This window comes from Pelodiscus sinensis, chromosome 2, assembly GCF_052426305.1.
Source record: "Pelodiscus sinensis isolate ZL-2025 chromosome 2, ASM5242630v1, whole genome shotgun sequence".
In the NCBI taxonomy this organism is placed as follows: domain Eukaryota; kingdom Metazoa; phylum Chordata; order Testudines; family Trionychidae; genus Pelodiscus; species Pelodiscus sinensis.
Genome location: NC_143053.1, coordinates 32,554,552 through 32,581,585, shown reverse-complemented (window position 1 = coordinate 32,581,585; position 27,034 = coordinate 32,554,552). Strand labels below are relative to the sequence as shown.

Sequence of the window (27,034 nt, the reverse complement as noted above, 5' to 3'; positions counted from 1 at the left end):
CTGTTTCTTCTAGTGAAAAGCTGTGAAATTTGAAACCAACTAACTTTCATTAAAAAAACATTCAAAACTTCAGATATACTTGCTTTTGTATGAGAGATTTCAGGTGTTCTGCTGCCTCACCTATGTCCTGAATGTCTGTGCTGTGTGTGAGATTAGCACTAAACTTTCTTGTAAAAATAGCCTATAACTATAATAAACAATAACAGCTGCCTATGTAAACACTGGGATGACTGTATTATCGGTCAATTTCTCTGAAATTCCATTTATAAATTTCATATACTTAAAACCAGCACTTGTAAAATCAAAACAAACAAACAAAAACCCTACTCTACCCCAAAAGGGGTGGTGGAAACAGCATTTTCGGGTAGTCTCTGGGGAAAAATATCCAGTTAGTATGCACAAATGCAGGCTTTGCATGCACAAATGGTTAAAGTATAAGACTATTGAGGCCTGTTTGAAATTATGGCTCACACCTCTCAGCCATTCTCTTTTGCCCATCATTTCACCAGATGTACTGTAATTCTTAGTATGCTGGGTGTTTACTCCTGGCCATTAGGTCCTAGAGTGGGAGCTTCTCTGAACTGTTTTATTCTTCAAAGTGTCTAAAAATGGCTTTCTGGAGAGTGGATACTTTGTTGCCAAAAGCTTTCCATTTCTGTTCTGCTTCCTGAACTCTATGCATGGACTTCTTGAATGCAAGCTCATATCCATCAAACACAGTATGCAGTCTTGCCAGGCTTAGGTACAAACTGGACAACAGAACTTGGGTAGCTGTGTGCATGCACACATCCAAATATTTAGGTACCTAGAAGAGTTTACCTATGGAAACGTAGATATCTAAAGGCTTTAGATGTCTGCAGGGTTATGGGGCATCTGAGTGAGGGTATGAGGTCTAAAGTTCAGCTCTTAAATAAATCCCTCTCTGGAACCAGCCCGCCTGTCAATTAAAATTAGTGGGAGCCGGGTATTTAATTCCAATTTGTGCCATTGAATGCTTTTCCCCAAAATCACCCTGAAGTAGGGTGAATAAATATAGCACAACTTCTCAGGGCATTTGACATGTGAAATAGCTCTTCTGATGAGGCTGCTGCATGGTATTTAATCTTGTTTTGGGATAACACTTTTGATGTGCACCAGATGGGAAGCGGCAGCTAATAAGATCACTGAGAGCGCCACATGGGCCTTCTTTATATCTCTATTTTCAGCTCTGACTACAACCATCTCACAAACTTTATCTGCAGTTTATTTCAGTCCTTATTCCTGACACAAATATGTTGGGTTCATCTCACAGAGGTTACAGGATCCCCTAAGCTCTCAAGATAGCCAGAAACCTGCTTGTAGAGTTCACATGATTCATAATTAAAGTGCTGTCTGTGGGGCTGCCAAAAGCAACAGAGGGCTTGACAATCTTCAGTAGAGCTCAATCCTTGTTTTTTTTCAGAGGGCTTTTTTAACAAACTGTCATCACAGTCACTTTTCTTACTCTGCCCCTTTGTTGTGACATAAAATTGGAATCAATCGACTGAATGTTCTTGTTTTGAAAGATTTAATTGATATTTCTCAAGGAGTGAGAAAATCAAGACCATTGGGAAAATGCAGTAGAATGTGTGAAGAGAAATGTAAAAGGGTGAAATATTTAGAGATTAAGTGAAAAAACAATTAGTGTCTTAAGGTCTTGACCCTTTTATAAAACAATACATTACTCAAACAATTTTACTTATAAAACTGTTTAAATTATCCCTGTAGACTAATTGCATTTAGTTGCTTTTTTTCCTATTTGAACTTTACTCTGAATTTGGCAGTTCACCTCTTTCCTGCTTTCTTCTTTTGTTTACCTCGCCAGTATATTTAGCCTGGGACTACACTACAGAGGTAGGCTGACGTAAGGCAGCTTACATGGAGCTAACTCTGTAAGGGTAAGTCTACACAGAAGCTTTATTTCAGAATAACTGACGTAATTCCGAAATAACAAACAGCATGTCTACACAGCAAGCTATTATTTTGAAATAATGGTGAGCTGGCGGACTTCTCACTCTGATTCCTGTAACCCTAATTTTACAAGGAGTAAGGGAAGTCGAGGTTCAAGTGTTCGTCCTTCCACTTCCTGCTGCGTAGACAGCTCCAAAAGCCGAAGTAAGCTATTTTGACTTCAGTTACACAGTTGACGTAGCTGAAGTTGCGTAGTTTAATTCAACTTTTGCCCTGCTGTGTAGACGTGCCCTAAGTATCCACACTAAAATGCATCCCCTACTGATGTAACTTGCCCACTACATCAACTTAATAACCCCACTTCCATGAAAGGCATAAGTTGCGTAGCTAGGTTGACGCTGTGTCCATGTAGACACTGCTTTGCTTACATTGACTGCTGCTGCCTTTCAGATGCCACCCCACAATGCCTCACACTGACAGTTAAATCACTCTTGGTGAGGCTGTGGATCACTGACATAAGGAGCGCAGTGTGGACAGGCAAAAGTGATTTAATTACTGTGGGGGTTATAAGTAGAGCTCTGCAAATCCAGGAATATCTGCTTTGTGTCCACAGATATCTGCATCTGTGAATGTGGATGTGCAGGCAAAATGTTTTTTCACTTATCTGTGCTGAGCTCTGCTCTGCTTAAGTCCATGTGACTTAGATTAACAATTCTATAGAGTAGACATACTCTTAGATGACAGAGGGATTTTTCTGTTAACGTATAGTCAGGATTCAGCATAATATACCTGTGTCTTTCAGAGCCCGTTGGAATTATAGCTCTACAACAGACTAAGGCTATGTCTACAATACAGACTTCACAGCCCCACAGCAGTACTACTGCAGCCTCCCATGTAGCTGCTCTATGCTGATAGCACAGAGCTCTCCTGCCGGTATAGTTAAACCACCCACACTGAAGAGCAGTACAGGCAGTCCCCGGGTTACGTACAAGATAGGGACTGTAGATTGGTTCTTAAGTTGAATCTGTATGTAAGTCGGAACTGGCATCCAGATTCAGCCGCTGCTGAAACTGATCAGTTTCAACAGCGGCTGAATCTGGACACCAGTTCCGACTTACATACAGATTCAACTTAAGAACCCAGGCGTCCCCAAGTCAGCTGCTGCTGAAACTGATCAGCAGCTGATTCCAGGAAGCCCGGGGCAGAGCAACTCTGCCTTGGGCTTCCTGTAGTCAGCCACTGGTCAGTTTCAGCAGCGGTTGACTTCAGGACGCCTGGGACAGAGCAGCTCGGGTGCTGCTGGGTTGGTCCAGTACCACGGCCGCTCCTCGGCGCTACTGGACCAACCCAGCAGCACCCCCGCTGCTCTGCCCCAGGCGCCCTGATTCAGCCACTGCTGAAACTGATCAGCAGCGGCTGAATCAGGACTCCTGGGGCAGAGTAGCTCGGGTGCTGCCGGGTTGGTCCAGTAGCGCCAAGGAGCGGTGCTGCGGGACCAACCGGCAGCGCCCCACCTGCTCTACCACAGGCCCCGGGCTTTGCTCCACATCTCCCTGGTCTGCTGGGTGGGAACACAGCTAGTGCCCCCCCACCCAGCAGACCAGGGTGATGCTGAGCAAAGCGGCGGAGGACCCGGGGCCGGACCCGCGGCGCTTCCAGATCAGCGCCGCAGGTTCGGCCTGGGTCCTCCGCCGCTTTGCTCTGTGTCTCCCTGGTCTGCTGACTCCCCCAGCAGACCAGGGAGATGGGGAGCAGCTTTTCTCGCCCCGGAGGAGGCGGGCGGCGGGACCAGGTGTCCTGCAGCTCCATTCCTCCGGGGCGAGAAAATCCCCATTCGTAACTGCGGATCCGACATAAGTCGGATCCGCGTAACTCGGGGACTGCCTGTAGCTATGTCGGTGGGAGAGCATCTCCTGCCAACACTGCACTGTCCACATGTGTGCTTTTCTCAATGAACCTGAGGCTGGTTGGGTTGGGTTTTTTTTTTCACACATATGACCAGTTTTACTCACCAAGGCACTAGTGTAGACATAGCTTAAGTTTATAAGGGCTGACTAACCTACCATGCTAAAGCCAAAATAAACCGCAGGGAGCTCCCCAGAGGCAGTTGCTTGAGAAAGGAGACCATTCCTCTTGGTTTAGTCTGAATTGCTCCAAATAATCTATACCAGTATGGATAGTCCTGTCTGCGAAGGGCAATAAGCTGTAGCAGTTTGTCACCTCTAACGTTGTATCTCTATTGGGGTTGTGTCCATATCCATTATTTATTTAAAAATATCACACCTGTAAATGGAAACAGTTATACCTATACAAGAACTGGGGGTAAAATAGGCCTGAATATCTTGATAGGCTTCCCTTCTGCGTTTTATTTTCTTCTGACTCCATCCAGCTCTCTTGCCTGAACTGTTCTGTGTCTACTCTTCTTATCTCTAACACTCTCTTTCTCTTTCCCATTTCTGATCTTTCTCCTTCCCTACGCCCTTAACCTTTCCCTTCTCCTTCTCTTCTTTCCCCCTTCCTTTCCCCCCCCCCCCAATCTCTCATCTCCATCTCCTTTACTCTCTTTCATTTTCTTTCCACCTTTCCCTTCTATTGTTTGCCACCACTTGTTGCAGCTTGTTTCAAATTAGACTGTAAACTTTTGGATACCAGAGTGTACATATTTCTACAGCACATAGCAGGCACTTTGGGGAGCACAATCACAGTGCCCAAAGTAACAGCCTCTCAAGGAATCTCTCAGAGCACTGCACATCATCTTTCCCCCAAAGTTGCTTCATCATGGCCAGTTTAGAAATGCACAGCAGATTAAAGTATATAGAGAGCATGCCTTCATGGTAGTGTGCTTACCTCCTGTTAGCATGAGGGCACATTTGCACATGCAGTTGTCATTATCAGCATCTTTAGTACTGAAATCAGCACCATGTAAGATCAGGCTACTTTGCTTTCCTGCTGTTCCTGAGTGACCTTTTAGATACAGCCTGAAAAAGTCAAAGCAAAAAGTCATATCACCAAAGGTAACAGTAAAAAATCCAGATTTCCATGGTAGGATTGGCTTTTGTGGTGATACACACACTTAAAGATTACAGAAACCTCACAAATGTCTTGGGTTTTGGCTCAATCAGTTTGTTGTCAGGGTAAGATGAAGAAATCCAGGATGTTTCAACATTTCTTCACTAGGACATTAGTTCTATCACTGACCAAACTTCGTTACAAATTATATAAACTGGGATACAGAGGAGAGGGGAAGAAAGATGGTGAAGGGAGAAAGCAAAGGCAAAAGAAGGTATGGATTTACATGGTGGCATTGTTCATACATGGCTCAATTTTGTCCCCTTCTCTTACTCATGCTGACTGACAAATTTCCCCTGTAGTTTGAATGGGACTAATTGCAAAGTGAGGTACAATTCATTGTGACACCATGAATTGTAATAATTGGGATTGTTTGCAGAATAAGGTTCTACTCTGTGTACCTGGAATCGGGTGTATATTTTAGCATGACACAGGAATTTTGCTACACATGTAATTTATATTTAGTGTTATTGGATGTGGAGATGCTAATTCCCAGGCACTGCATTGAAAACTTTTCCCTGCCATGGTTTGAATTAAATCCAGAATTTTTAGAAGGGACAGATGATCCAATGGTTAATGATCTAGCCAGAGATCTGGACTCAATTCCTTACTCTACCACAGAAAAATGATAACAAGACAAAAGCACCATATTGCCACTGGACAAACACTTTCACAAAGAGCTCTCACATGTACATGCAGCTCTTCCAATACCTGCCCTCAAAAGAAACCTACTAAACACCTTCAAAAGGTGAGCCTGGGAACTTCAATTCATAATTCTGCTACAGAGCAAAAGCTATGGACTTACCAGGTTTTATGGCTTATTTGTAACACGCCATACTGCCTGCTACCCTTAACTGCCTACAGCAAGTATAACAATCTAACATCCAGTTACCTATTTTAAGTGACCCCCTACAACAAGCATTACCTCTTTGCTCAACAATCTGTCCCAACTTGTATGTAGCTCAGACACTGCTGCCTTTCTCAGGCCTGACAAAGAGCTGTGTGTAGCTTGAAATCTTTCAGCTTCCACCAACAGAATTTGTTCAATAAAAGATATTGGACATCTACCTTGTCACTTTCATACCCTGAGACCAACACGGCTACACCAACATTGAAAAAAGAAATGAGAAAAGCCTAAAAAGCTCTAAAAATGTAAATAAAATATACTGAATGCCAGAGAATCAGAAATGCCAAAGCCTAGTGCAGTTGTTCAATCACAGAATCAATTAGCGATTTCCCTTAGCACATTCTTGCACTGAGGGACACCTGAACTTTGGGGCCAGTTAGTCTAAGAGCTACCTTTACCCACATTCAATTCTTTGTTTTGTATCAACCCCCAAAAGGCTGGAATTGGTTCTATTTATAGTCACTAGGCTAGACACTGATGACTTCTTTTACTAGCTGCACTTAATTTTTTGAAGGGCAAAATCAATTTCTCCGAGATTGTGTTGATAGAAAAATGACTCCAGCGCATGCTACAAGGTTACTTTCTGCTGCTCATGTCAGCAGTGCAGCAGCAACACCAAGCTCACAGGCGGCTTATGTCAGTTAAAATAAAGTGAATGCTGTTTTATTCAATCATTAAAGACAGTGCTGGCCAGATCGTTTTATTAACAAACCACACCATAAACCCCACTTAGTCCCAATAACATCATACAAATACTATAACAGAATGACAAATTACTGGGCAATCACTGAGATGTCTGTGGTTTACTTTTCCTTGGAGGAACAGGCTATTTACAAGCTTATGCTCCTATTCTGATATGTTATAAACATCCTACTCAGCTCTGCAATCTGACTTTTCCGTGGCTCTGTTTTTTAGGTAGGTTACTAGTAGCTAGAGGTGGGTAAAGCTAACCTATCAAACTGAAGTGAGTGGATCTGGTAGGAGAGGGCCTCATATTCAGTACACAAGTAGCACTTCCAGGGTTGTGTAGCACCTCAACACCACTTGCTTTAGTGTAAGAAAGTCATGTATATGCCTTCCGTGCCTCAGCTCCCTGAAACCACCAGTGTCTGGCAACACAAGTTCTGCCTTCCAGATCTTGGCAGACCTTGCCGTCTATACACATGAACAAAAGGCACACACCAACCACAGAGGTCTCCAAGTGCTCCTAAGCGTGCTCCACCCTGTTTCACAGAACACTCCCAGACCGCTTAGAGTAGCTATCCCCAAAGGAATGGTGCACAAACCAGATTGTAAGAGTCAGGTCAGCATCCAGCACTTAGTTGTGGTCAAAACAAGGCTAACTTTATTGTCACAGAACAGAGCTTCAAGGGAAAGAAAGTAACACCATTGGAAACAAATGGTTAAACCAAAATTATAATGTAGCTTCTAAGGCTACATCTAGACTGCAAGCCTCTTTTGAAAGAGGCTTTTTCGAAAAATACTTTAGAAAAAGCCTCTTTCGAAAACGAGCGTCTAGACTACAATCAGTACTTTCGAAAAAGCAGGCCACTTTTTCAAAAGAGAGCACCCAGGCAGTCTGGATGCTCTCTTTCAAAAAAGCACAGTTTGCATTACATAGCGCTTTTTTTCAAAAGAGCATTTCGAAAAAAGGCATTCTTCCTTGTAAAACGAGGTTTTTTTGCCATTGAAAAAACTTCCACATTTTTTCGATTTACTTTTGAAAGAATGTAGCAGCAGTTTAGACGCAGGGGAAGTTTTTTCAAAAAAAGGCCACTTTTTTGAAAAAACCCTCTAGTCTAGACACACCCTAAAGGTCAAACTTAATTAACAAAGCATTCTTCAAACTCCTCTGTGATAGCCTGCCCCAAGTTTTTCCCTGGTGTTTTCATAATAGTCCCCCTGAGACTGTTTCCTTTTGCAACAGGATATTCTGCCTCAACTTCCATGGCTTGTTTTTTCCTATGTGCTTTCAAAACTTCCTAGCTGTCAGAGAGGTTAAGCACTGGAATAAATTGCGTAGGGAGGTTGTGGAATCTCCATCACTGGAGATTTTTAAGGGCAGATTAGACAAACTATATGATCCAGTCCTGCTGTGAGGGCAGGGGACTGGACTTGATGACTTGCAGGGGGCTCCTTCCAGTTCTAGTGTTGCACAATTCTATGTTGTTTCCACATCCCACCTTTAACATTTGACTTACTCCTTAGCCACCTTTCATGACATTCTTTGGTAAACTAAAATGCAAATACCAGACCCTCTGTAGCTTTTAGGTGCTCTATCAGAGGCACCAAGAGGTTCCTGGGTCACAACACATCAGCCAAATGAGTAAAATACTATTCAGTGTGAATTAATATATCAGAATCTGGCCCTAAATGGTAAGTTCCCCATCTCTGAGTTACAGCTGAAGCCATTTTAAAGTTATCATCAATTTCCAAAACCATGAAGACACTGATCACCTCGCTCCATGAATAATATATGTTCAGCAAACTACATTTAAAAAGAAAGCTAGTTAAATACTAGGAGAAGTTAATTTTCATTGACCGCAAATTGAAGTAAATATATTTGAGAAAGTTTGTCTGTCCATCTGTCTGTCTGTTCAAGGAGTGCTCCTAAATGGTAAGTGCTAAGGCCACCAACTTTGGTAGAGATACCTCTTATAATAATTTAAAGCAAAGTCAAAATGTGGTTCTTCCAGGAAAATGGGACGTGCCTGGAATGGTATTGCTTCTCATTAAGCTGCACAGAGACACAGAATCACCAGGCAGATGAAAGATGTAGATGGAAGGTGCCTCCTTTCACCTAGTTGGAACTGTTCTTGTCCTGAGCCTCCCACTCCTCAGGTGTCCATCAGGGAGGATGGGGATTCATACAGGAACATTGCTCTCCTTCTTCCAGGAGAGGGCAAAGTTCACAGTTTGTTGCATTCCTCACTCTGGCTGGGGAGAGCAAGGGGCAGATGAACCTGGAACTGCCCCAGCCAGGGGCCATGCACTCCTCCCCTGGCTGTTCCCAATGGAGCTGCAGCAGACATGGAAAGGCACTTCTCACCTAGCCCCAAGCTGCTGCAGTGACAGTAGGCTGGGTAGGTCTCTGTCCCTGGGGAGCCTGCATACTGAACCCCACATCTCCAGCCGCACCCCAGAGCATTGATTTAAATGACGTATGCAGATTTTTTTTCTCTATATAATATATACAAACGTTTTTCCTGCAGGATGACAGAGTGATGTGTCCAACAGCCTCTCCCTATCTCCACCCTCTAGTGTTCCCTCTAAGCTGTGCAGCAGCACATCATCACAGGTGATTAATCAGCCCCTCCCAGTCAGAGGCTCAGAGCTCCCTGCAGGGAGCTGATTGACTGGGCAGGGCTTCGCACCTGTGAAGCTGTGCTGCCATGCAGCTTAGAGGGAGCACTGTCCCCCTCCCCTTTCTCCAGTTTTCTGCTGCCATGTGGCAGACTCCCTATTCCCCATTTCCCAGAAGCTGAGGGGAAGAGTGCAGGGCCTGTGAGGCCCCTGAGAGGCCCCCCTCTCTCCTTGGCAGCCAGGGGGAAGAGTGGAGGGCCTGAGAAGCCCAGGAGCAGTCCCCTTCCCCATCCTGGTGGCCAGGAGGGGGCGGGGAGGCAGGAAGAACACAGAGTCTGCGAGGCCCGCCTCCCTCCCTCTGGCTGGGGAGCAAGAGCCAGGAACAACCTCACCTGGGCTCCCCTCCCTGGTAGCTGGGGGCGGGGAAGAGGAAAGAGCCAGGGCCAGTGGGTGGGGGAAGAGGGCAGGAGGCAAAAGGGCAGGAGGGGGCAAGAGCAGGAGCAGTTCCCCACTCACTGGCTGGGAGGAGAGGGGGAAAAGGGAGATCCTTGGCCTGGCTTATCTCCCAAATGGTTGGGGCAAGACTGCCACACCTCGTCCTGGCCCTTTCCAGCAGCTGGGTGGGGAGCCAAGCCTACCTAGCTCCAAAGAGGGGGTTGGCTAAGGATCGGAACAATTTAGGGGCTTGAGTTAAGGATACAAACAATGCAAGGTAAATCTTCTAGCGCAATATAAAAATACACTGATAACATTACAGGGTTGAATTTTCAAAAACACCCTAGTGAGTTAGGAATGCAGGTCTAATTGAGTTCTGATGAAAAATAACTGAGGCATTTTGGAAAACTTCACCCTTTCTTTCCTGTTCTTATCCCTTCTATAACCTTTTCCCTCCGCTAAGGAACTGTAAAATACCACAAATGAGCACACAGTGCAACTTTGGGACAAGACACCTAACTACATTGCATTTCACTAGCTCCAGCCATAAAACATGATAAAATGCATACCCACCTTAATAAGGGTTTCAAAGTCCCTTGGCTCCATCCTAAATTAACAAGAATGACCTAAATTCTCTGCCACAGGGCAGAATGAAAAGTTCTGTCTCGCTTGCTCTGAGCAGGAAGGAAAGCAGGTGGGTAATTAAAAGTGTGTCCTCACATCTGCCCAGCCACAGTGTAGATTGCAGACCCAAGACTATGCTTGCGCACTAACTCACATGGGGGAGTTTCTAGAGAATAATGGCTGGGCATGACACTGTAGCCAGATTCGAGATGTAGGCAGGTGGAGCAAAGGGTTAGAGTGGGGAGAGCCTTATTCCATGCTGAGATAAAAGAAGCCCAATGTGAGTGTTATTAAAATCACAACCAATATACTACTAGGGATGGCAGTGGGCCAGCAGGGAGAGAAAGCATGCTTCTATAATATAATGAACCTCTAGGGTAACAATTTATATGTGGCTTTCATATTAAATTCTACCATAATGAAGAAGACAACTGGCTACCAGCATTCACTTAGAGAATCCATCACACAACAATTTAATATCATTGTTCATTCACATACAGCAAAAACAACAAGGAGTCCAGTGGCACCTTAAAAACTAACAATTTTATTATGGCACAAGCTTTCGTGAGTTATTTTTGCAGAAACAGACTACTAAAACAGCTACCTCTGAAACCATTCATATACAGTAATTTTCCTTTGTTATATGCTGTAAAAAAGGGTCAGGACCTTGAAAATGTCTGCAACTGTTACCTTTTATGTGGAATGACTTACAAATCTCCACAACATTTTTCCACATGATTTTCTGCATTGGCAGTGTGGGGTCTATATAAACAGAATGGCTAGCAAGAGGCAATCTCCTAAGTTGTGTTGCTTTTCATCATTCTTCCTGAGTGACACAACATGATTATCTTCATGCACTTGAAACCAAAACAAAGAATAGTGTGTGGAAAGCACAGATCTGAAAAGTGTTACTCAAACATCTACAGAGTAGCCTGAAAAAAATCCATTTATACCAATTTACACCACAAGCTTTGCCTTTGAAGTAGTTGGATCACCTAGCCAGTCTGTTTAATGAGTTTAATGTGCCTCCAGCACAGGCGAAAAGCACAGACCATGCCATTCATTGTGCTGTGCTCACATTGTCCTACAGCTCTGAACACTTTTCCTGTGGGACGGCGAGGATTAACGTTGGCACTCCTGTTCATAGACTGTAGTAGTGGCTACATAGATGACCCACCTTCATCCTGCTTCTGTACTAGAAGGTGAATTCTGGCCACAAAATTACACAAATTGCTCTGAACAAAACAGTTTTGCTCAGACATTGTAAAGGAGGCAGGAATTGTGCTCATGCAAGTAAACTGAAAACAAACTCCTACAATTTTCTTCTGAAATCAGATGCAGAAGCAGTAATGGATTTACTGAGGCAGGGCCATTAATTCTGGGAGGACCACTAAGATAGTTTTGCTCATTATGGAAAGGAGAAAAATATGAGAGTGAAGTAGAAAATTAACTAGAAGATCAAGTTGGCAAAAACCATTTCTATCAACAATGCTGTCTCAGAATCTTGAAGTTTTCTAGTTTGTTTGCCATCTTGAAATTATGAGAGTATCTCATGACCTCTCCTGCTGTTCTTGCTAGAATCATTAAAGTGGAAATGCCATGCATCTAAAGGATAAAGAGAGTTACTTTCAGTTGTCAGTTTGAGAAAACCAATAATATTACTTAACGTATGTCTATACTACAGCCTAAATCGATGCTCTGAGATTGATCCACCAGAGGTTGATTGAGTGGCTCTAGTTAAGACCCACCAAATTGACCACAGATCACTCTGCAGTTTCATGTTGCCTGTCTACACTGCCTTCTTGTGGAAGAGCTCTTGTGCAAGAGGGCTTATTCCTTATGGGGAGAGGAATAACTCTTCCAGAAGAAGCCCTGTTTTCTGACGCTGTACTGTAAATTTACTTGTGCAGGAACGCACGTGCAGTGTAGATGCTCTGCAAGTTTTTGCCCAAGAACAGCCATTTTTGCGCAAAAAGCCTGCAGTGTAGATGTAGCCAGATAGTTTTTCTTTTTTACAGCCATTTAAAGAAAGGGTATGTCTACACTACAACGTTAATTCGAAGTAACTTAGTTCGAATTAGTTAATTCGAACTAAGCTAATTCGAACTAACGGATCCAGACTAAAAAACTAGTTCGAATTAGCGTTTTGCTAATTCGAACTAGCATGTCCACATTAAGTGGACCCTGAACCGGGGTTAAGGATGGCCGGAAGCAGTGCCGGCAGGGCATCAGAGGAGGACTTAGAGCGTGGAGATGCTGTCTCAGGCTAGCCGAGGGCTGTGCTTAAAGGGAAGTGAGATCAAGTCATGGAGGTTGGGTCAGGGGGTAGGAGTGGTGTCCCTGCCCAAGGTTTGTGGAAGGCTGGAGAGGGATGGCACGAGACAAAGGCTTGGTCACTGTCTTCGGTTCATCCCCTCCAGGGTCCCTAGGGTTGGCCGCTGTTGGCAGACGGCTACTGGGCTAGATGGACCTTTGGTCTGACCCAGGACGGCCATTCTAAGCTCAGGGCTCAGGGTCGGGGGGTCTCAGTGGACCCCCTTGATTCTCTTGCACACCTGCTCCTGGGTGGCCAGGCTGGCAGCTCTCCTGCCGTAGCTGGCCACTTTCCTGTGCCTAGTGTGGAGATCGTGGATGAGGTCCACGATGTCTGCACTAGTCCAGGAGGGTGCCCGCCTCTTGCGGACCCGGGCAAGCTCCCGGGAGCCGCCAGCCTGGTCCTGGGAAAAGGGGGAGGACTGGGGGAGCATCGGGTGGGTGGCTCGATCCGTGCCAGGTGCAGGGTCTGCTGGCTGGGTGCTGGCAGGCTTGCACCTGGCACGGGCACCGTAGCCATTCCGTGCCCCTTTAAGGGGTCCGGGGCCGGGATGGGGGCAGATGAGTTTCCCTGGTGTTGGCCAGAGTGGCCACCAGGGAAACCTGGGGAGGGCTAGCCTCCCACTAGTTCGAATTTAGTGGGTACACACCCCTTAATTCGAACTAGCTAGTTCAAACTAGGCTTAATCCTCGTAAAATGAGGTTTTCCTAGTTCGAACTAAGCGCTCCGCTAGTTCGATTTAAATTCGAACTAGCGGAGCGCTAGTGTAGCGCCTATTAAAGTTAATTCGAACTAACGTCCATTAGTTCAAATTAACTTTGTAGTGTAGACATACCCAAACTGTGTTTGCTTCTCCCTGATGCTTGACTCATTTTGACAGAATTCTTTGATATTAGTAAAGAATACTAATGTGCCTGCTGATGCAAGCAAAATGTGCCAGCCATTACTAAATACAAGCAGCAATCTATATCCTTTAGTATGCAGAGTCATAGAATGGGTATGTCATCTGCAAAGGTAAAATGATAACAAAATGCCTGCACATGGCAGGCACTGTGTGCATGTCCTAATGTGCAGCAGTGAAATGACTTGAGAAGGCCTTCTATTTGATTTTATATTTTTTAGGGAATGTTGTATATTTGGCATACAGGAAAAGGATTTGTATGGCCTTTACTATTGCAGCATGGAGACAGAAGTAGCTAACTCACTGCTTATATAAAAAATATGTTTATTCTGGCCAGGAAACAAGCGAGCACATACTGCTTCTACTGCTTGTAATACAGATGTTCCAGAACTGTTCAATGCAATACAGGGTGTTGCTAGGTTCAGAGATGCGCTCAGTGTCAGAGTGCTAGAAGAGAGGCATTCTGCAGTGCTGATGTAGCACTGTTAATTAGAACAGGCCCAATCTAAAGAACTGCAACAGTCACAATTTGTTTGGTGAACAGAACAATCTGCTCACAGTCTGGCTTCTCAACAACCAAAACAGTTTCGGTAGCAAATTGGCTAAACAAAATTGCCAACAAGAAATGTCTGCTTTTGTGGAAAAAATAAACCTTTGATTGAAAGCCCAAAAAGTTTTGGAGTTTTAGGTGACAGCTTTTTTGGTTTTGGTTGGAAATCTGAAATTTTCCACAAAAAAAGAAAATACCGTGTTTTTCTGATCAGCTCTACTAATCAGTGCTGACTATATCCAAAGACTTCCTGTTCCGCATAAACTAAAGTTTCTGTGCTAATGCAATACAGTGTACTGCAGGCTGAACTAATTTCCAAAGTAAGGGGTCCATCCTAATTCCAACCTTCAGGAAGGAAGATGAGCAATACCCTAAACAGAGACAAACACATACGTAAATTAAGATGATGCTAATTTTTTTGATAGTGCTAGAAATGGATGAACTAGTTAAAAAAATGAGCCTGAACATTTGCCCAGAATTCAAACAAAGCCAAGTTTGAAGAAACTTGGTTAATTTAATGTAACAGTATTTTCTCCCTGCTTCTCTACACTTCTTCATTTTGGCTGGAACCAGAAGGAGAAATGCCAAAATATGTTCTCATGGGATTTTCAACACAAAAACACAGGGAACCTCAAAAGAAAATCTACTCTTGAAAAGTTTCCAAGGTTTGGATAAGTAGCCAGACATTCTGATGCTTATCTTTACTGAACTCCTGAACTTTTTGGGTTTTGATTATTATTCTTATTAATAGCTGAAGTCCATCCATTAAGGGTTCCTTCCTACACCCATTGAAATAAATGGAAAAATGGCTATTGGTTTCAATGGGTGTGGGATTGGCTCTTACTTTACTTGTAGGTGGTTTAACTGTTTCATCTGACTTCAGTAAATCTGGATTACACTGACAGATAAGAAAATCCAGTGGAGTTTGCACCTCTGGAAGTATGGTTAGTGTACAAAAAAGATGCACACCAAATATCCCACTTTTATGTTGTCTACTCATGAAGCTACTGTTGTCTACTCATGTTGTCTACTCATGTTGTCTACTCATAAAGCTACTGAGTCAATGCCACACTCATTGCAACCAATATCCGTATACATTGTAACTGCAGTGGAATTAATGTGATGTCCACTTCAATTACAATTTGTCATACAGCAGAAGCAAATTGTATCCTATTGCCAATGTTTGCCAAGCATTATCACAATTACCTACTTTAAGTATAGTGAAAACATTGGCAATTTCAAGTATCACCATGTGGTAAATCAAATGCTAACTTTTACAAGGGTAACAACCACAAAGATACTTATCACAAAAGTCTGAGTATCAACACAGGTATGTAGCACCTTAGTTACCCTGCAGTGACAATGTGCATAAAAATAATGTCACTGTAATTACAAGGTACATTAAAAGTATTGTATTTATCACACTATCACACACTCCTAATTATATTGAAATAATTGTGTCAATAATAAATGTTTCTTGAAAGTCAGTGTATATTGCCATTTATTAAGTAATGAAAAAAACACTACTGAAATTCCGTCTTTGTTTCTGTACATAACAAGTATATGTTATTTCACTGTAAAGTGCTACTTGGCATTTTGTCAGTAGAAGGACCTTTATTTGTATCATTATATGCTGCAGGAATTCACACTTTGCTGTGGTTGAAAATTATGTGGTATGGTATAAAAAAGTGGTGGTCCCTTTCCACGTCTCAGAAAAAGGTTTAACTGCAAACCCTTGCAATGATGTATTGTTATAATAATTATTACTTCTAACAGAGCATACCACATAATGTTAAGCTGTGCATTTGGGGGAGGTGTCATCTATTTTTATAGTTTGTTAATTCGTGTGTATATGACATTCAGTCATTCTTTCCTACACAGCAGAAAGGAGTGAGGAGTGACAATATTAGTATGCAGACCAGCTGACAGAAAAGAGGGGGAAAAAGGGGCAATTGCTCTGGGACCCAGCGATTTAAAGAGGCCCAGGACTCCCAGCTTCCATGGCTGATGCAGTAGCAATGGCCAGGAGCCCTGGGATCTTTAAATAACCTCTGAGGGTTGAAGGGAGGGCACCAAGCTCTGTGCAGTGTGGAGTGCTAGCTATCTGTGGTTCCACCCCTTCTGCTTGAGGACCCGCCCCTTCTGGGGGCACAGAGCAGCCCCTCCCCTTCCCCAGAGGCCAATGGTGGCTGTTGGCTCACTTGTCAGTATGTTACTGTCCACATACCAATAGAATATCAAGAGAAAAATATTGTTGAATATACATCTCAGTACATTCCATTTTATGTTGTTTATTAATACCAATTATAATTAACGATTAATAAATCTCATACCATAAAAGAAACCCAAAGTCTCATGCTTTTTTTCAGACAGAACAAAAATCCCTACAAATAGCTCCATCCTCTACCTATTCTTATTAAAAGTGCCTTTTATGCTCGGTGTACTGTAGTCACTATTAACAAACTGAGCAATTTACTCAGTGCCAAGAATGACCCTAGTTTTCCATACAATTACAATAGGCCATGGCTGTGATAATAGTGTGGTATCTGATGGGAAATAAAGACTTTTTAATTGTGACCATGGTACATGGTAAACCCTACACTTTAAATTTCTGTGGAAAAACTAGAATGTGATCATGTAATTAAAGACATCACCATCATGTATAAAACATAAGAAGAATGGCTGTACCATCAGGCCAATTGCTCATCTAGCCCAGTATTCTGTCTTCTAGTTGTGGTCAGTGAGAGGGAATGAACAGAACAGGGCATTTTTTGTGAGTGATCTATCCCCTATGATCTAGTCCTGCTGTTATATTCTGAGCAGATGTTTTCAGAGAACTATCCATGATGACTTCAAGATCTCTTTCTTGATTGGTAACAGCAAATTTAGCTCCTATCAGTTTGTAAATACAGCTTGCATAACATTTCCAATGTACATTACTTTGCACTTATCAACATTGAATTTCAAATGCTATTTTGTTACCCAGTCACCCTGTTTAGCAATACCAGGGTGGACTAGCACTAAAAGTTACAAGACACAGACTTTGTCAGTAGATTTCAGAGTTGCTGATAGCAGAGGAATATGTGGTAGTGTGCACATACTCCGAGCTTGATGTCTTTTGCCTAGCCTCCTACAACCTGTCTCTGCCCCCCAGTCCCACCTCCTTTCATACCCAGTCCTCGTCTCCATTCTTCAGGCTTTTCATTCCAGTCTTTTAGACCAACCAGTCCTAGTTTCACCCTTTATGGTAATTGTTTGAAGCCCAGTTTTCCCCCTACCAGTCTCTCCCTCGTCCTCATACTCAGCCTTAGTCTCCTTGCCCTACCAGTCCCAGTTTACATGCCTCAGCTCCTTGTGTGATCTGTTTCTCCCTTTCCTACTACTGGCTCTCAGTTCTAGTCACTCTCCTTTGGGCCTTGATCCAGTCACAGTCTCCCTCCATACAGCCTTCCCAGACCCTTCCTCCAGTCTCTCCCTCTCTGGCTCCTTGGCTGGCTCCTTGTTCTAGAATGCTTGTCTTTCCAGTCACAACTGTCCCCCTACATTCCAGTTCCTCTTCAGATCTGCTTCTCCTCTCACCCACCCTAGTTTCCTCACTGGATTCTAGTCACGATCTTATTAGACTCCCAGTCCCACTGTGCCCCTCCTTCCAGCACTAGGCAAAGTTCATTGGTTACAGTGAATATTAGAGGATGACAGAACTCTTGGGTGCTGTCCCCAACTCTGGGAGGGCAGGTGTGAGCTAATGGGTGAGAGCAGCAGGGCAGGCTGGGGCTCCGGACTCCTGGGCTCTATTCCTTGCTGTGGGAGAGGAGTGGGATCTAGCCATGAGATCTAGCCATGTGCACTGGGAGGCACATCTTCACGAGGCACAAGGGATCAGTCGGCAAAGGCTTTCCTTGTCGACCGATCCCTGTCTTGACTGCCGGTTCGTGCCGACAAACAGCTGAGCCGGCACAACGCAGCAGTCATTTTTATTCTAATGAAGTGGGGGATATTTAAATCCCTGCTTCATTGACTATGTCAGTATGGCTAATTTACATGCCTCTGTCGGCAGAGGCATGTAGTCTAGACATACCCTCCGAGACTAGCCTAGAGTTAATACAGCCTTTGCCCGCAACCTGTCCTGCTCCCAGGAACCACATACAACTCTGTCCCTTTCCCAATACTGCCCTCAGAGACCGCTCTAAAGCTCCCCATCCTGCCCCAGTTTCCTTTGTGTGGCCCTCGTGCCAGGCTGTACTTCACAAAATGCCATTTTCATGATGGACATGCAGAGCTTAATGCTAAGATAAAAATATTCTATAGATAATCTCAGTGAGTTTTTTTTCCTCACCTGTTTAGTGGAATACTAAATCCTATTCAATAAAACCTTAAACCAGCACAGCAAAAACCTGCAAATAAATCATTATCCTTGGGCTTTGCTCTATCCTGTGGGAATTTTTACACTATGGAAACTGAAACATAATTTTAATTGATTCTTGTCCCTTTAATATTAGCCCACTTCTGTGAAGTTACATGATTGTGATAACATCTCAGCTCACAAATCAGAGTGTGGGTTGTCTAATCCTCAGGCAAGCCTGTCTGCTGAAAATGCAGCTGAAGAGTCCAGAGGGGTTCAGAAAGTTATTTAGTTTATCTTGAGAGCCAATTGTGAGATGCAGATGTGAGAAGTTGGACACAGATACCAGTGAAAAAGACCAAAATACGGCATGGAATAATACTGTAGATTATATAGCTTTTTAAGATTTTGAAGGCTCTGGATAAAACAACATGTGGCCATCCTGCAAGATACTGATCATCTCCTGTAAGGTTTTGTGCACCCTCAATTCTATTGAGTTGGAGTCCTCTTTGGATTTACCTTGTGCAATTATTTATGTCTCTTCAAGATAGGTGTAAAGTGCTGTCTTTCTGATCTGGGAAAGGTATTTATCCATTTTACACAGGTGCAAATAACTATGGGCTGCAAAGCAATGACTGAATTTGGACCAGTGACTTCAGTGGGAATTGAGGATGCACAGCAGATCACAAGATCAAACAGTGTGGATTAAATTTTTTCCCCTACATGCAGTGGTGAGTGTCATCTATAATCATTGTTAGAAACTATTTCAGTGTCACACAGGACACATCAGACTGATTAAATAACCATTTCTCTAAATTTCCATTCAATAGCTAATTGAAGCTATGTCAAAAGCAGCACGAAAACTTGTGTTTCTTGCCTATAAAAATCATGAATATAAAGAAACGAACTACTATCAAATGACTTGAAAACAACATAAAATTATATTTTCATTAATCTTTTTTGGATTGTTTATATATCAAAATTCTTCTACTCTAATAGTGTAATTGTGTTTTACAATTATGCTCCTTTGGGCATTTGAAGATTCTGATTTTGAAATTTGTCCAGTGTTAAAAACCTAATGGCCTTCTCAAATCGTGCTAGTGTTGCTATAATGTGGCTGGAATGGAATGAGTTTGTGGCTGCCAACAAACTAAGATTTAAAGAAACAGCTTAATGAATAACACATTAAAATAAATATTTTAGGTTCTCCATGAGATTTTCAAGATTTATGGTGGGATCCATGTCAGAAGATGTGTGCTTTTCACTGGGTACATCCCAAAGGAAAACACAGAGACATTTTTGGAATATTGTTTTCAAAATTATACCTTCATTTGGGATTTTCCTTCAGAAACCAAATTTTAGACTTACAGTCTGGATGAAAAAGCCACTTCAGTTTGTGAATTTATAGTAGCTTGGGTAGTGGGCTGGTCTTTGACTAGAGTGTGCTCAGACTAATGACAAAAATAAGCTCTAAATAAATGGAAATAAATGAACCACTTCACCAAGCGGGTGGGAAATTTCAAATGGGGAAGCTGTTGAAATATAAGGTTGTGGTCTGGCCAATAAAATTGTGTCATTGAAGCATAATCTCATTCTGACCAGGGCTGCTATTGTTATTATTTTGACATGAAATTAGCTGGAAAGAGAGAGAGAGAGAATTTTACCCTTTCTCTAACACTCCTACAACAGACAAAGATTTCTGTGGCCCCGATTCAGTAAGTAAAGTACATAACACTTAAAATTAAGCAAATGCCTAAAACCATGCTTGTTTTTAAGCATCAAATGCTGATTCTGCAGGTCTTCCTTAATAGGAATAAGCTTCATTCACAGGAGCCATTCATTTGACATCAAAGTGACTATTTGTGTGACTAAGGCTAAAGGATAAAGCCCTATGACACTGTGAGGACAGGAAAGGATGGAGTGAAAAGACTTAATTCAACACTTTAGCATTTGCCCTCCTTGCCAATTAATTTGAGAGATTAAGAGGGAGAGCTGGTGCTCAGATGACTCTTAACTACAGTTTCAAATTTGCTATGTGCTGAAAAGATGTGCCCAAGAAAAAGAGAAGGGGAAGATGCATGGTTTGTGCCCACAGTTTTTAGTGGCTCAATCCTGAGAGATGCTGAATACCTCCTCTGGCATCTCCTTCTGCTATTCTACAAATGGCATGCTTTGATTTCAATGCCAATTATCTAAAATAAGGTAACAATTATTCTAAAACTAACAGTAATATTCAGAGTATTTCTGTGGCATTTTTATAGTCATTTGAAAAAATAAATACTGGCTTAAATGTTTTCTTGGGTTTCTAAATGAAAAATTTAGTTTAAAAAGTGTCAAAATGAGTTATGTGACACTAAGACCTCTGTAGAAAAATACAAACAGACTGTTAAACATATTTCAACTCCCTCAGCGTCATTTGTGGCTGATAAACAGTCACATATGAGTGAAAGGTTCACTGACTGTCACCCATTTATGGTCCAAACTCTTTTCTGGTGCCACTCTGGCCAGGACAACAGGATTCAGCTTGTGCTTTTGATTCTATTTTCCCTCTAAAAACTCAGGTCATGACCTTATAAAAACTGAGACTTAGAATTATGCCTTTTTTTTTACCAGTTTAAATAGCATTGCAATAGGCATACAGAGGTTTTATTTTAGTGTTACCACAATATCAAGGCTCAGTAATGATAAGTAGTAATGAAATTGTCTTATTTTGTACAAGCATGGGGCTGCAGTATTTTGTGCCTTACCTGGACTGTAGCAACTGCAACCACATCTGCTCATGCTATCAGACTAAACAATTATTTCTGCTAAAGGAGAATGGATGGTTCTCCTTCAGTACAGACACTTACTCTTATTTGTGGGTATCTCTGAAATATTTAATATCTCCTTATTCCATGATCAACTCTTTCACCAGAAACCCTAGTCCAGTTATAAGAGTATTTGAATGTAATAAAACAAATTAAAAGGAGATGTTGCGCCTTTGACATGCTGTTCCCTAGTATATTATATTGTTTATGTTGATATGGAGCTCCCTTAAAAGCAGGTTATATGCTTTCTCTTTGTATTGTAAATCATTAGCTAGGCCATGGGTTTCCAAACTGGGGGGCATGCCCCTGGGTGTGTGTGAAGAAATTCCAGGGTGGATACGAGACGACCCAGGCCCCCCATCAACCCCCTCCCCCCCCCGAGTTTTGCTGCTATTTTTGTTTCTCATCTCCGGTCAGTTCCTTTTTTTTCCCCTCAACAAGTTTCGCTGCTATTTTGGGGGGGAGGGGGCGTGAGGGTTTCTCAAAAATCAAAAAGGGGGCATGATGCCAAAAAGTTTGGGAACCACTGAGCTAGACTAATATTTCTATTATTGTTATGTTAGAGGGTTAACCACCAAACTCAACTACGTTCCCCTTTGGTAACCAAAAGCTCATTTTTATGAGTTCTTTCCAAATGATTACAGTTCTAAATAGAACAGATACTGAACCTGCTAGTTTAGTGACCCATGAAAGAATTGAGTTCACAGAAAATATCACACAATAATATGGACTTGACCTGGAAAAATAGCTGAATTGGCTTCAATGGGAGTTGCAAGTACTTTCATAATCAGGCCATCTATGCATTGGCCAACAGAGCTGATGATAGTATAAGGCAATGGCTCATAGCTGGTTTGTTCAAGGGTGTGACAATGCAGCCTTTAACTAGTGAAGTACTAGATTAACTAGAATAATAATAGAGATGTAGCCGTGTTAGTCTAGTCTATCTGAAACAAAAAAACAGGACTATAAACCATCTTGTTAGTCTTTAAAGAGCTTTTTAGTGAATGTTTGCTCAGCAACATGAAAAACAAAGAATATATTTTTTTCTAAACAGAAACCAGAGCCAAGCCACAAAATCTGAATTTCAACCTTCCGTCCTTCAAAATTTGGAGGTTTTGGTATTCTAGGTCTGGATTTGAACCTTAACAGATCTGGGCGAAAATCTTAGTTCCAGAAAGCATACCCCATACCCAATTTAGGGTTACTATAGCTGAACTTTCAAAAAAGAGGATGCTCCTGAGAGGGACTGTATCTGTATCAGTATCTGCCAACTCATGTTATGTGTTATACTATATATAACACATTAATACAAAGTGAGCTGGTAGATACTGTTACAGATACAGTCCCTCTCACTAGTGTCCTCTTTTTTGAAAGTTCAACTATGGTAACCCTGCAAAGTTCATGTGTGAGCCTCATCAAGGTTTTGCTTTGGTCCATTACTCTGTTGTGAAATTTGCATAATTTGACTCCTGGGCTATGTCTACACTCGCAGCTTCTTGTGTGAGAAATATGCAAATGAGGCTAAGCGTGGAATATCGCCGAGCCTCATTTGCATACCTAATGAGACACCATTTTTTTCAGAAGAGGCTATTGCACAAGAAGGAGCGTCTACACTGCCCCTTTCACTTACTTTTCAGGAAGAACGGCATTGCGCAAGAGGGTTTTTCTTGCGCAAGAAGGGGCAGTGTAGACGCTCCTTCTTGTGCAAGAGCCTCTTCTGAAAAAAATGGTGGCTCATTAGGTATGCAAATGAGGCTTGGCGATATTCCACGCTTAGCCTCATTTGCATATTACTCACTCAAGAAGCTGCGAGTGTAGACATAGCCATGGAGTTTGAACTAAGTCTATTTTTAGTTCTATATTTCAGTTTATCTCCCATACTTAATGGAAACCCCTTTGATACTTATTCCTTCACTATGCTCACTGTCTACTCACACTAAATGATCAATGCTTTTAGGAACAGTCGTATGATTAGTGGTTAAAAAACTGGACTGACAGGAACTCTGAGTTCTAATCTCATCTCTTCCACTGTCTTGTATTGTGTCGTTGAACCAATTACATGATCTTTTTTACTCAATTTCCATATATACCTGTAATTGCTCACAGAAGTGTTGTGAGCATTACTAATATTGGTAAAGAATTTATAGAATTTAAAGCATCATATAATCATTTAAAAAAAGGTAAACTCATTATTATTTTGGGACCGGTTCTGTCCAATAATTTCATCAACAATTTAGATATTGGCATAGAGAGTATGCTTATTATGTTTGCAGATGATATGAAGCTGGGAGGGGCTGGAGGATAGGGTCATAATTCAAAATGATCTGGACAAACTAAAGAAATGGTCTGAGGTAAATAGGATGAAGTTTAATAAGTACAAATGCAAGTGCTCCACTTAGGAAGGAACCATCAGCCTCACACATACAGAATGGGAAGTGACTGTCTAGGAAGGAGTACTGCAGAAGGGATCTAGGAGTCACAGTGGACCACAAGCTAAACAGGAGTCGTCAGTGTGATACTGTTGCAAAAAAAGCAAATGTGATTCTGGGGTGCTTTAACAGGAGTGTGGTGAACAAGACACGAGAAGTTATTCTTTCACTCTACTCTGCACTGATTAGGTCTCAACTGGAGTGTTGTGTCCAGTACTGGGTACCACATTTCTAGAAAGATGTGGACAAATTGGAGAAAGTCCAGAGAGGAGTAACAAGAATGGTTAAAGGTCTAGAGAACATGATGAAGGAAGACTGAAAGAATTGGGCTTATTTAGTTAGGAAAGGAGAGGGGACATGATAGCAGTTTTCAGGTATCTAAAAGGGTGTCACAAGGAGGAGAGAGAAAAATTGCTTTCCTTGGCCTCTGAGGATAGGACAAGAAGCAATGGGCTTAAACTGCAGCAAGGGAGGTTTAAGTTGGACATTAGGAAAAACTTCCTAACTGTCAAGGTGGTTAAACACTGGAATAAGTTGCTTAGGGAGGTTGTGGAATCTTTAAGAGCAGGTTAGATAGACATCTATCAGGGATAGTCTAGATGGCACTGGGTCCTGCCGTGGGGGCAGGGGAACTGGACTCAATGACCTCTTGAGGTTTCTTCCAGTTCAAGTGTTCTATGATTCTATGATTTTATTCTCATATAAATTATCTTTTTGGAAAGTAGTATTAAAGTATTATTTTATTATAAACAAAATTATTTAATTTTTCAACTAGATAAATGAACATTAAAGTTAACAGCAATGCAAGTTATAAGCCAAAACCTTTAAGTGGAATATCTCCAATGTAGTTGCTGGAATTTTATTATTATACTTCTGAATAAATAATACAAACTTATAGACACTAAATCAATTTGCTTTTCTAAACAAATGTAAAAAATGATACCATGGGAATTCTCAACTGATCACTGAGAATCCTTTTGGGACATTTTAAAATCTGTAATGTTGCTGTGTTTCTTTGTTTAATATACTTTAAATAGATAATTTGTGAACATGTGTTTAACATTTCTCTGTAATCATTAACTTTAAAGTCCAGTAAATAGATGGATACCAATTTTATTTCTTCCCTAAAATGATTAATAACTTCAAATACTAAATGTACTTTATTATAGGTAATCCCTATGAACAAATGAGACAATTTTACTCTTACCCATAAATTTTCCTTTTCATAACAAATAGAATCCAGGAGGTTGGAAGACACATAGACTCATAGTCTTTAAGGCCAGAAGGGACTGTCATGATTATGTAGTCTGAGCTCCTGCACATTTCAGACCACAGACCCTTAGCCATCCACTGCAGTAATAGCTCCCTAACCTCTTGATACATGCGTGCCACAGAGTCCTAAAGAGACAGCTTTGCTGAAAGATTTTGAAATGCAGATTTCTCTGCAGATCTGTGAATATCTAAATAGTCTGAAGGGGAAGTTTCCAAAGATTATAAAATAAAATAAAATAAAATAAAATAAAGAAGAGAAGAAGAATACCAATCGTAAATTGATCCTTGCTCTGTGCCAACTACAAAGCAAAAAGAACAAGAGGCCTGTTGCAGAACTGCAAATATTTAGGTAAGAACAGAACCGAATAATTCCAACACATAAGAATCCATCAGCCTAAAGGAGAAAACTATTGAAAATTAGTCAGTAGCAGGAAAAAATGGGAAATACAGAGAAATTAAGGGTCAATATTTATATCCAGCTTGTTGTGGTGTATGAAACAGACACATCACTGCTTCCAAAATCTAGTCATGACATGCTCTGGGAGTGTTCACTGCAGGCCAGATGCTTTGGACTACTCTGGTCATACAAAGGAGCTTCACACCTGATTATGTGTGTTTTGCACCACTGGAGGAAAAATAAGTAAAGCAGTCAATGAGTACAATGTATTTGGACCTGGCTATCTGGCAGACTGTATTCTCATACCTGAAGGAAGGACTCTGTCTTTGCCCTAGAGTCAGGCCATTCTTATGGTCTGAAGAATGGCAAAAAGAGACCCTATTTTTCAAAATAGGCTTTCTTTAACATAATATGTTTTAGGGCCCAGGTTATATCTAGGAAATACAGTTTGTAGTTATCGGGGCATGAAGGTTTAAAGATGGAAGGGAGACATGGAAAACTGAGACACCTTCTCTCCTCCTTTGAGGTGGAATTTCTGGGCTGTGCAGAGTGTTACTTTATTGGGTGGAAATGAAAATATGGTTCCTTTATTGACAAGGCATGAAACCTAGCAGCAAAATTTAATTTTGATGGGAGAATTTAAGAAGAACTAATTGTATTGAGGTAAACAGTACAAATGCTGGATATTACAAAAGGAAATTATTAATCGGTTATGGGCTAAAGTCCTTTTTCCACAATTTTAAATGAACACATTATTTGATATAATCCTAAAGTACAATTCTGGAACTTCTTTATTTTAAGGAAAATTAGGTTATAAAGTCAGAAAAAGTGATATGTCTCTCTGATGGGTAAAGCTGATGTACATCAGCTAATTAAACTAGTACAAAGGATTTTTATCTCAGATTTGTTATGAATCCATGTATCACAAAGAGTGTTGAAAGAGCTGTTACTGAATAGCACATGTGCAGAGGCAGGATTCTGTGGCACTGAATGGCTACATATGCCATGCTAGGGTAAGATCCATTTCTTCTCTGACAGTAAAGTTTTCCTACTCAAACATGGCAGACAATGCATTGGGTTTACCCATTTTTATTGCACTGCCAATGATCTCTGATTTTGTACACAAGATGACAGGGGCAAGTGTTTTAATCTGTGGTGGACCTCCCAGAAAGCCCATAGTGCTGAGGTGCCCACATTTTCCTGAGCTACTGAGCTCACCTGCTTCTCAGAGAAAGCACAAATGATCCACACCTTGCCTGCAGCATCTGTGAGGTGGGCACGCACCAGGGAAAAGTATGCCTTTCTCATCCCAGCTCTCTCACTCTTCTGGGTATGTCTAGACTGAAAGCTTCTTTCAAAAGAAGCTTTTTCAGAAGAGATCTTCTGAAAAAAGTCTTCTGAAAGAGAGTGTCCACACTTCAAAAGCGCATTGAAAAAGTGATCTGCTTTTTCGAAAAAGAGCATCCAGAGTTATTGGATGCATGTAAGCTGTGATTACTATAGATGGAATGGCCACCCACGGGGGACCTGTGCTTTTCCCTGGAGGCCTCTTCTTTCAAAAAAATCTCCCTCTTCTGCATCAACACACACGTTTTTCCGAAAGAGCTCTTCCAGAAAAGGTTTTCTTCCTTGTAGAATGAAGTTTACCAATGTCGGAAAACCCCCTGCATTCTTTCGATTTTCTTGTGAAAGAACGCAATAGCAGTGTGGACATAAGTTAAGTTTTTTCAGAAAAACGGCTGTTTTTCCAAAAAA

General features: G+C 41.8%; 1 protein-coding gene across 4 annotated transcripts in view; it reads right to left on the bottom strand.

Annotated features, from left to right (window-relative positions):
• Nucleotides 1–27,034, bottom strand: part of ANGPT1 (angiopoietin 1) — a 224,729-nt gene that overhangs the window by 16,093 nt on the left and 181,602 nt on the right. For all 4 annotated transcript variants that reach the window (XM_075920222.2, XM_075920221.2, XM_006113014.5 and 1 more), the window contains one exon: nucleotides 4,777–4,907. In XM_075920222.2, the coding sequence (XP_075776337.1) occupies nucleotides 4,777–4,907 (131 nt within the window). The remainder of the gene's footprint in view (nucleotides 1–4,776; nucleotides 4,908–27,034) is intronic.